Source organism: Chanos chanos, chromosome 6 (genome assembly GCF_902362185.1).
Source record: "Chanos chanos chromosome 6, fChaCha1.1, whole genome shotgun sequence".
Taxonomy (NCBI): Eukaryota; Metazoa; Chordata; class Actinopteri; order Gonorynchiformes; family Chanidae; genus Chanos; species Chanos chanos.
The window spans coordinates 9,018,890-9,030,167 of NC_044500.1; the positions used below are offsets into that span (position 1 = coordinate 9,018,890).

The 11,278-nt window shown below is 42.5% G+C and overlaps 1 protein-coding gene across 2 annotated transcripts in view; it reads right to left on the reverse strand.

Annotated features, from left to right (window-relative positions):
* The window catches only part of dscamb (Down syndrome cell adhesion molecule b), a 79,835-nt gene extending 74,435 nt beyond the window's left edge, over window positions 1-5,400 (reverse strand). For both annotated transcript variants that reach the window (XM_030776666.1, XM_030776667.1), the window contains exon 1: window positions 5,286-5,400. In XM_030776666.1, the coding sequence (XP_030632526.1) occupies window positions 5,286-5,385 (100 nt within the window). In that variant the 5' untranslated portion in view covers window positions 5,386-5,400. The remainder of the gene's footprint in view (window positions 1-5,285) is intronic.
* Between the last annotated feature and the right edge of the window lie 5,878 nt (window positions 5,401-11,278).

Below are 11,278 nucleotides of genomic sequence, written 5' to 3' on the forward strand. Positions count from 1 at the left end.
GGGAGCAGTAAAGAGCTTAGTTCTGTGGCGCGGCTTCCTCCTCAAGGTTGGGCTGACTTTGGTCCGTCTGCAAGAACACAAATTCACAGCCTCTCTCTCTCTCTCTATCCCTCTCTCTCTCTCTCTCTCTCTCTCTCCCTTTCTCTCTCTCTCTCTCCCTTTCTCTCTCTCTGTGCCTACAGCTGTCCTCTGTCAATGGCATACAAAAAAAAACAAAAGAAAAACAAAACAAAACCAAAAAAAAAAACCCCTCATCCACTCACTCGCATACTCGTACGATTACAGTTCTCGTGCTGCAAAAAAAAATTCGTCTTGTTCCCTGCGTAAGGTTTTTTTTTTTTTTTACCTCTCAGCATGATAGGGTTTTATATCTTAAATAATCATTTTTGTTCGTATTGCGATTGGTACTGAAGTGTTGTAGAAAGATAGAAAGATAGCGTATGAAATAAGCTAAACAATGCAAATTTCAGTGGAGGCAAAAAAAAAAAAAAGGCACGGATGAAAATTGATCAGGGATGCTTTGACGTGCAGAGTATTAGATGGTCACATTTGCATTGACCAAACTGTGAGGCAAAAAAAAAAAAAAAAAAAAATTTGTATTCCAGCCAGAGGAAAAAATCAACTTTGGCCAAAGGCCCGGCTACAGTTATGCAACAGAGAGCTTTGACAGGCCGACGCGCTAAAGGAACAGCGAAAGCAAATCTTGTCTATCGGTCTGGGTCCAGATTTAAGACGGTGTCAGTTAAAACGGGCAAATCCTTGCTTATGCCGCACGCACGGACAGGACGGGAAGGGCGACTGTCGGTTTCCTTATGGCGTCTGCATCGCTCGCTGATTGGTAACGTTTAGACCCATCGTGAAAGGCGGGAAAAAGAGCCTTCTTTTTTCTTTTTTTGGAAGTTCCGTCGAAGCGACTACGCGCCCTTCTACGTCTGTGGGCGGCTCCTCTCGCGTGAGAAAGACGGCAAGGGAGATGGAAAAGAAAAGAAAAATGGAGAGAAAGGGCTTACATTTATCCCTCTCTTCCAGCCTCGCCTGTAAGCCTAGCGTCTTAGAGAACCCCCCCCCCCCTCCTCCCTCCCCCCTCCACCCCTCATCCAACCAACCCCCCCCCCCCCCCCCCGTCATCTTGGGTTTAATCTGTGACTTGGGAGAGATGAAAGAACAGAAGGGTTTGTTCTAATGAGAGAGCACTATCTGCCTAGTTCCACAGGGCCCGTTTTTCTCCTTTCTCTCTCTCTCTCTCTCTTTCTTTCTTTCTTTTCTCTGTCCTCCCTCTCACACACACTCTCTTTTTTCTCTCTCTCTCTCTCTCTCTCTCTCTCTCTAGCCTCACCGTGAGACTCCCTCTCTAAAACATGGCGGCGCAGCTAAACATGTCTGCTTCTGTCTGCAGCCCTGCTAGTCATGTGTCCGCAGTCTACGCTTCCCTGTGGAGGAGCTGTGTCTGCCTCCACACTCTTCAATGGCTCACCCAAACAAAATCTTAAAACAACAACAACACCAATAACAATAATAATAATAATAATAATAATAGCGTAAAAGTTTTCAGTTTCGCATGTGCATTGAGCAGACAGGCCAAAAATGAAAGTAATCTTTATTTCCTGCATGTAACATTATTTTTTGCTTATTTGTTTACGCCGTCTGTGTGATTAAAACACAACGTTAATATAAACTGTCTGGTCAAACTTTACAAAACGGGAAATTTTTAAACATTCACCTGTGACATATCCAGTATTTTCTTAAGCGAGGTAGTGGTTATCCTGTGAGTAGCATAATCAGTCTTCTATTTCAAATACACTCACTTATATTATGCATATTCTGATATAGCTTCCGATACATTAGTATAGCTACTAATTGACATAATGTGATACCACATATGGGGTATGGGATATATTTTTCGTTATTTTAAGTCATGTGCTCATGTTATGTGGATGAATCGTGCTAGAATGGGTCTGTTTTAGTCAGAGCCTCTCCAGTCGTGACCTGTAAATGATTCATTTGCTTTGTATATTTAATCTTACGCAGCGATTCCTGGGCATACTTCAAAAAAAACTTTAACGTCTGAGTATTACTGCAGACGAAAACCCCAGAAACACGCTCCAAAGTCACACTCCTGTACACTTCGCATAATTACACATTGAAATGATTGCATCTGACGCTGCTTTTTTTTTCATCTCAAAACTGTGTTGGGGGTGCCATAGACACAGATGGTAAGATTCAAATGTTTTTACAATGATCAAAAGCATGAAATTCAATAGAATACCACCTGCAGCGGAGTGCTCTCTGAAACAAGACAGTTCAGGAGTGCGAAAAAAAAAACAAAAAAAAACAACCAAAAATCCATAGGTCTGATAAATAAAAAAACCTTCTGTGTATTGGAAAGGGAGAGATCATTGATATTTCTCATTGTAGGTGCAGTGTCAAAAAGCGTGGATTTATATTCCTAACCCATAATGTCTGAGGGTTTTTTTTTTAATAACATCTATACAAAGAGAAGCCATAAACAAAACATGCACCCCTCCCCTGTCCCGTCTTATTTTGAAGCAGCCTGGTCAGTAGGCTATCCATATTTCATGCGGCAAGGCCAGCGAATTAAACCAGATCAAATGCGTGAGCTAATAAACAAAAAGGCCCTGGCTGAGGCAGGCGGCTAAAGGTGACAAAGAGAGAAAGGGAGTGAGAGAGAGAGAGAGAGAGAGAGAGAGGCTGTGTGTGTGTGTGTGTGTGTGTGTGTGTGTGTGTGTGTGTGTGTGTGTGTGTGTGTGTACGTGCGTGCGTGCGTGTGTGTGTCCTCTCTCTCCCCCTCCCTCATGCTACTTCATACACACACACAAAAAAAACCTCAGACATGCATTAGGAGTGAAAACACACATAGGATACACAGCAAGCAGCACACAGACAACCGTTCTCACCTGCCCACTCTTTCATCCCTTTATTAGTGCTGTCAATTGTTTATCAAAAGCAGGAAGGGTGGGTGGGGGGTGGAGGGGGGGTACGCATGGCCATGAATTTGAAAGCGTACGCGGAGGTACATTTTAAAATGCATGACAGGTTAATAGTGAGTTAGTGGCATCATTAGTGGCTAGCGTGAGTTGCACCGCTCATTCACATTTAAAACAGCGCGCTTCAAATGACTACTAAGCAGTCCTTATTTTGAGAGGTAATTCATATTGTAATTATATTTTCAATCACAGTTCATTAATTAAGACAAGCCCCCACTATGTAATTATGCATTTCATCTTCTCGCTGATTTGCTGGAAAATCGCTAGCGCTGGACGGCTCGTCGTCCGAACTAGCTCATTTGTACGCTGGAACAGCTGGTTTGTGCTGGGGAGGTTGTGGAAACAAAACAAAACAAAACAAAAAAATCGTGCGTCCTGACAGAGAATGAATAATCGTAAAAACGCTGACATGCATCGCTTCATCTGAAACCAAACCTTAAAACGATTACCACGTGCTATTAGGGTATTTTAATAGCTAAGGTGTTCAGAGAGATCTAGATTCATCCGGTAAGTTTAGTTTTGATCGTTTTTAAAAAGAGTAATGGCCATCTATTGGAAATGTAGAACTGCAAAGAACCAAACAGACACTCACAGTCATTAGGTGACTCAATTAAACAGGCTGGCTGAATTTATAGAGACACACACTCACAAGTGTGAATGGAAAAAAACAAAACAAAACAAAACAAGCCACTTCCTCCCTACAGCATGCCAAAGCACATATGCTCAAGCATCTAGATCTGTCCATCATCCATCATTAAATATTTAGAGAAGGATAAGCACTGGACCTTCCAAAGACTTATGGATTTGACATTTTACACAAGGCTTGATATTGGTATGCTCATCAGCAATGTCACATCCATGCAGCCATATCTCTTTGGTGGTAAGCTCGCAAACCAAACTAGAAGAATTTGATTTAAACAGAAGAAGAAGAAGAAGAGGAGGAGGAGGAGGAAATACAATTCTGCAGCCTTACGTGATTGGGACAAAGTGATCTGGCTTTTTTCGTTATCTTTACTGTTAAACAAATCGGAGACTAATGCACTTTGACTGGAACAACACACGGAAGCGATGCAAGGCTTCTGTCACGGAAACACACTCGTTTCAACGAGATCGAGATCCTGAGAAACTTTTCATTCTTAGATCTGGGTATGTTAGTCGAGAGATAGGGCAAAAAACCCAGCCCTGTAGGGAGCAGCATTTAAACTCTAAAAGCTTTATATAGGGTGTGGTCAATACTATCTGTTTGACAGACTGGATTAATTCAAATACCACATCTATCGATACTCTTAGATGCACTCTGATCAGTCAGTCACGTATTGCATTAGAGAAACAATATCACAAAAAGAAAACACAGCATAACACAAAAGACATTTCAAAACGCCCCAACAGAGTGATTTTTGACATTTTCCCCTTGGTCCAGTGCCACAAACTATGCATGGCAACCTCATGCTATCAACCTCACATAAAAACGATAAATCCCGGAGAGCAAAAATCAATCGAAAAGACAAGCCTCCCTTTTAACAGATTCAAACGATAAACCGGGACACAATCAAAAACTTTAAATTGTGATAGAGCAAGGTCGATACCAGTACGCTAAGTGACCCACTTTGTGTTTATGGGGGCAGGCTGGCACCCGGTGCCCGGGGCAGGAGCTTAACGATTGGGAACAGTGGGCATTCACTGCCGCCGTAGACTGGAACCACAGACAACCACACCAGTTTGGAGCGATGGAAAATCCCAGTGTTCGAGAGCAACTAAGCACAGGTTAAAGAGAGGGTTCTGCCAGACCGGCAACCTCCAGTACACCAATGCACTCAGTGTCTCAACACTAGACCCTCTTCTCAGATGAGATCTCCAACATTGAACTGTACGTTTCTGCTCTTGCCGAGCACTGGCGCTTCAAATGAAATTACCGAAGAACATGGTGATCGGCTGCTTCATTAAATAAGTAACCTGCCACCTCTAGACTTAAAAAAAAAACAACAACAACATTTCAGGCTGTGGTCATGGTAGGGTCGACAGACAGATTCCAGTGCTTAAACTGCATGCCAGCACCAAGCAAAGACTATTTGGTAACGTGGTAATGACTGCAATCCAACTTTACAGTTACCTCAAGACACTTCCGGTGTTCAAGAACTAAAACTTTATAAACTGCAAATAACAGAAGGCCCAACCGACCACATAAACAGCATCTTTCTTCGTTTTGAGGTGCGGTAAGGGGATTTGGGGTAATCTAGACAGAGTGACAGGTGGAATGAAGACTGAGAACCCGAGGCCTACCTGAGACGACCGAGACCGTGTCTTCCCACGACACAACGCTAACATAGGCCTCCACGGACGCAGGGATAATGCACTTAAATACCGCTGCATTGCCTCGCATGGCTCTCTGGTCCTCCACGCGGACCGTGTACGGTTCCCGAAATACTGAAATAGAAAAAAAAAGAAGAAAAGAGAGAAAAAACATGGAAAAGGATTTTCGCTTATCAGATATGGTCAAATATTTCATTTGTAGATTTGTGTGGTATGTGGTGTTTTACTAGTTTATTCAACGAGAATCTGAGGTTTTCTACTGCATAGAAAATACCATTAAAAACAAGCTTTGAATGGATTTTATCCAGAGTTCTTTTGTTGGGATGGGTTATTGAAACGTGCAATGGAATCCTTTATGTAACTTTAACAAACGCTAACCCAGATTCCGATATTGTCTTCCTTTTGCATGAACGACCTAAGAGCCATTTGATTAATATTTCATTATTTTTCTGTTCATCTGTGAGATACTGCTATCATCAACAGCGTTTGGTCAATTCAAAGACGTCGTAGTTGACTGGCACTTCTCTGGATAAGAGTTGGGGGTTTTTTTGAGACATTTTGGTCAAAGGTCACGGTTAGGATGCATGGAAAAAGTTCAAATTTACAGAGGGACTGGGTCTTAGAACAACCTCCATACCACCATGCACATACGCCTGTATGTGTGTGTGTGCGCGTGTGTATGTGTGTATATGAACGTTTATATGCACAACAAGACATTTTCAATACCCCCTTACTCACCAGCTTTAATGTGAAAATCTTGGCTCCTAATTTTCCCTGACGGATTCTCCGCTGTGCAATAGTAGGTATTGTCGTTGATTAAGTTACTAAAGCTTGAGGGGAGGAAACTGAATATTTGGAGCGTGCCATTGGGATGCACGTGACGGATTCCTGGGACATCGTAGATCTCCTCCCCGGTGGCGAGGTACCAACGCAGCGTTGCCGGGGGAACGGCTGCAGCGGGACAGGGCACCAGCGCCCCTGTGGTACTGGAGAACACTACCTCTTGCAGAGATGCATTGACAAAATATAAGCTGGAACGTAGATCTTCACCAAAAACTGAGAAAAAAAGACAAAAAAAAAAAAATATATATATAAAGAAATGTTACATTGCAATACACATGAGAAACGTGGAGCAAAATTCTGCGATCAGACAAAATGAAATAAAATTTAATTGCATCGTTAGGATTTTTAAGGGCTCCGACAATGAGCGTCTCCGACTGTCTCTCCAACTGAATGTGATTAAATTCTGTCCCAGCTGCACTGCGTGTAATTCTGTGTAAAAACTCAAAACATTGCAACACCAATCAAAATTGGATTTATATTAGCATTTTCGTTTTCATCATGTAACCCCAAAGTAGACAAGTAGACTGAGTTTACGTAACACATCATTTGATTTTTACTTTCATACTCATCTCTGTTCAATTTTCTCATTCTTTAATCTCGCTGAAGTCACCACAACTGGATGCAAAACATAAATGAATAAATAAATAAAGAAAGAAAGTCAAACGAACAAACGAAGACATTACAAACTGAAAGCTCCCGCGAACCAGAGGGAAAGAGTTTGAAATCAGTGGCTCTTAGATTGCGGGGGGGGGGGGGGGGGGGGGGGGGGGGCATTGTACAGCACAGCGAAAATTACATTTACATTGGCTCTTATCCTGCGGAGCATCTTACAACACTATTAAAGTCAGAGATTACAGAACAGACATAATCACAGAACATCAGAGGCAGTCATAGCCTGCTCCAGCTGACCAGGCTCCATAGCACTGAATCTAATGATGGCCAAGAACATTCCAGGACTCTAAAGAGTAGAAGTGTCTGAGACCAGTTGGCATTTCTCAAGCTCCTGGTGTTAATTGTTGGCTGGTTAATATTTCAATGAAGAGGCAGAGAGTGTATGTACTGCCACGCGCAGACGCTGGTCTGGGTCTCGGTGTCTGCCCGGCAGCCAAACGGCTCGGCGCTGACAGCTGGTGATGCCGTCCCCATGAGACTAAACATTTTAGCACTTCATAAATTTCTAACAAGGTTTCAAATCGCAGCGGTTTCCACCCTCTTTTTGCTTCAGTGACTTCTACTCACATGAAATTACACACAAAGATACCTCAAAACACACACACACACACACGATGCACGCACACACGTACATACTCACACGCTCACTCGCACGCACACACGCACACACCATGCATGCACACACACACACACTCACACGCTCGCACACACACACACACTCACACGCTCGCACGCACACACACATACATACATACTCACGTGCTCACACACACACACACACACACACACACACACACGCTCGCACGCACACACACACACACACACACAAACAAACACACAAACACAGAGAGAGAGAGAGAGAGAGACAGAAGCTGAGGGAAACAGTTGTAAATGGCTAACAGTAGTTATGATGGTAAAAAGGCCTAAGGACAGTTGTCTAAGTGTTCAGAGGATTTCTCCTAAGTGGACCTGTGGTAATGCTCGGATAGACAGTCTCTGTGTTGGAGTACTGAGACCTGATGCATAAACTTCTGTTGTTATCACTCATTTAAACCTTCCCATTCCAAAATAAACATACCTGGTCTAAAATATTTAAAACTCTAATACCAAGGTTATCTGTCACACTGGAAAATACTTTTTTTTTTTTTTTAGTTTGAAGCACAAGCAGTCTGTCCCAGAAAGGATGAGGTTGAATTAACTCTACACTCTATTTAACCCATTTCCTGACAAACGATGTGATATTCATCTGGCAAATAAACAGAATAAATAATCTAGAGTAATGGAGAGATGAGAAGAAGCCATGAACGACTAATTTAAAACAGATGTTCACTAACAAGGACTTAAAGACGGTAACGGCAAATAGTGACAAACTGAATAAGGGACCACATGTAAGCAGAACCCCAGGGTAAGAATGCTGATTTAGAATCAGTACCACTTCAGTCCATACACTAATATATGATTATGGTTATGAATACGTTTATGCCATAAGCTCTAGGTCAGCAATGTTGATTCTGAGAGAATCTCAAGGTTGACCTCTTGCCCTTTATCGTTATAAGAAAAAGTGTGGCCATTGTTTTAACTTTTTTTCATAGCCCCTCTTTCATGTATTTATCTGAAAGAATTGATTGTTTTACTGAATTTGAGTTATTGAATGGCCATGGTTAATATGTGTGTGGTCTTAGTCTGGTATTGAACCGGATTTATGTCACCTTTTAAGGAAGCTTCGTCAATAAACATTAATAATCTGAAAAAAAATAGACAGATAGATAGATAGATAGATAGACAGACAGATAGATAGATAGATAGATAGATAGATAGATAGATAGATAGATAGATAGATAGACAGATAGACAGATAGATAGATAGATAGATAATCAGTTAAGTAACATCATTCAACTGCTGGACCTAATATCAAGATTCATGATGATCTGAGAGAAACCTAAGAATACGCCATTTAACACTTAAAACTGCATAAAAAATACAACTGGATTAAATCCAGTCACAGCAAGTCTCCAACAGATCTTCGTCTTCAAATGCCACAGTCCAAATGAGGTCTAACTGCAAGAGCCGCAGCAAATCCCAAAAATCCTCTTTTCAAAGAGGTTACACGTGTCTTTCTCGTCTCAAAGCTACTCCCCTTTACCACTTAACGACCTGAGCAGAAAGTCATAATTGACATAATTTTTCATGAGGTGAAGCATGATGATGAAAAAGTGACACTGTTCAATAATGTATTGTATGCATCTATAATTAACTATGCTTTCTCTCTCTCTCTCTCTCGCTCCATTCTGTAAAACCAGGAAAGAGAGGCAGTACTCTATTCAATATTAACCTGTTCTTTCTAGTGTGAAGAGATGAGCGTCTCGTTCTTTGGCACTTTCTTTTCTGGTCTCCTGGTGACAACGGCTCTGATTTTGATGGTGGATGACTCTAATGTACTGGCCTTGGTTTCTTTCTCTTATGCCCCTCACCAAAGTCATTCCAGACAGCTGAAGGACACGCACAGTCACAAAGTCAAGGTGAATTAATCAGGCATTACAAGGTTCTGACGCGTGAGGATAACACTCACGCACGCACACGCACATACACACACACACACACACACACACAACCACAAACAAACACACACACACACACACACACACACACATGCAATACACATACACACTATCCAATACCAGCATGTTTCCTATAAGTCTAATTTGCCTAGCAACTATTCATGCTCAACTACTCATGGTCACTCTATTCTTTTGGTCGCTCATGAAAAAGGAAAAGATTATGAAGTACTTAAACAAAACTTAAACGACGTTCCTAAAACTAGAAAAAATGAAACAAACACGTAATTTTCTAATAACGTTCTTACGTTTTACACGTCACATTCTTTTTTTACAAACAGCATAGATTCCACTTCAGTAACCAGCTAACATGAAAGCATATGAGTTTGAAACATATGAATAGACACTGTTTTACGGGACGATTTTTTTTAATGTTATTACAAACAGATGTGAACCATGTATAACAGGGGTAAACATAAGTCTTAAAGAGTCGCATGGTCAGTAAGTATGGGGGGGGGGGGGGTTCATTTGTGTCTGGGTCCTGTTGCTATTTGTCCCATCAGCATCGATTGCACATTTACTTAAATGAAGCGCATCAGTGGCTCCGAAAAGCACTCTGTGATGGCTGGTTAGACATTGGCAGTTGACGAATTCTATTGTGTGTGTGATTGATCAGCCTACATCTCAACTGGAGTGTGAATTGTAACTCGTATGATTTTCGTTAATTGTTCTTCTTTTCTTTTATTATTATTTTTTCTCACTTTTCCTTTTTTTTTTTGTTTTTTTTGCAAATGACACTTAGCTCTTGTCATATTTAAAATGTGATTTGGCCATTATAAAACAAAAACAAAACAAACATCAACACACAATTCTTTGCGTAATCATCTCAGAACATAGCATTTGTGTCAATGTTCACACTGTTCACAATGTTCACACTTAGCATGGTGTGCTGTTGCATTCTGCAAACAGTTATGTCCCCCAGTGTTAACAACTGAGGACAGCATTTGTCTCAAAACGACATATTTTTGGTGGCAATGAGAACGAGAACTCTGTGATCTTTCTTTTTTTTTTTTCTTTCTTAACAATGTGTCTGGTTTAAGCATGCCGCTCTCCAGACGAGCCCTGGTCCTGTGCTAAAGTTTACACAGAGAGCAGTGAAGCCAGTGTAAGCTCAGCGAATGCCCTCACCGCTTCTCCTCTAAGCCAATGGGAGCCAATCCGGGTTCAGAGTGAAGGGAAGAGCAGGGGGCAGGGCAGGGCAAGGCGGTCTAGGCCTGTCACTGCTGCACAGGATCATGGGTGTCCTGCTACACACTGACAGACACTGTCAGGAGCCTGGGGTAATTAAGGCAGCACTCTGCACACTGCCTGCGGGGCTATGAGGGGTGTTGGGGGTGGGGGGGGTGGGGGGGGGGGGTACAGGGGACACGGGTTAGGGGGCGGGAAGGACGGGAGAGGTAGAGTGGGGTGGAGGTGCTGAGACAGGGGGTTGGGGGGGGGGTGGGGAAGGGCAGCAGGATGGGGTTTTTAAGCCAATGTGAGTAAGCACTCTCTTCTCCTCTGCCCAGAGGCAGTAGAGAACACAGGCACTTGCCAAATGACTGTCTCCCAATTTGCTTTCATGAATATTAACCGGGACATGACAGACGAAGGGGGCTGCCGTCTGGCGGGCTGTGATACGCAGTGACAGATCCATTCTCTGATGTCGGGAAGGGTAAACCGCGGCAAGTACAGCCCCGCGGTGCGCCTCTGATTCCTGTTGTCACGTTTTAAACGAGCGAACGTGAGCGGCTCGTTAAGAACGAGATCCTCCGTGCGGAATGCCGTAGACGTTAACATCTGAATTTTCCAAGCTGATTGCCTGGGAGAGTCCATAAGGGAGAAAGTGATTTT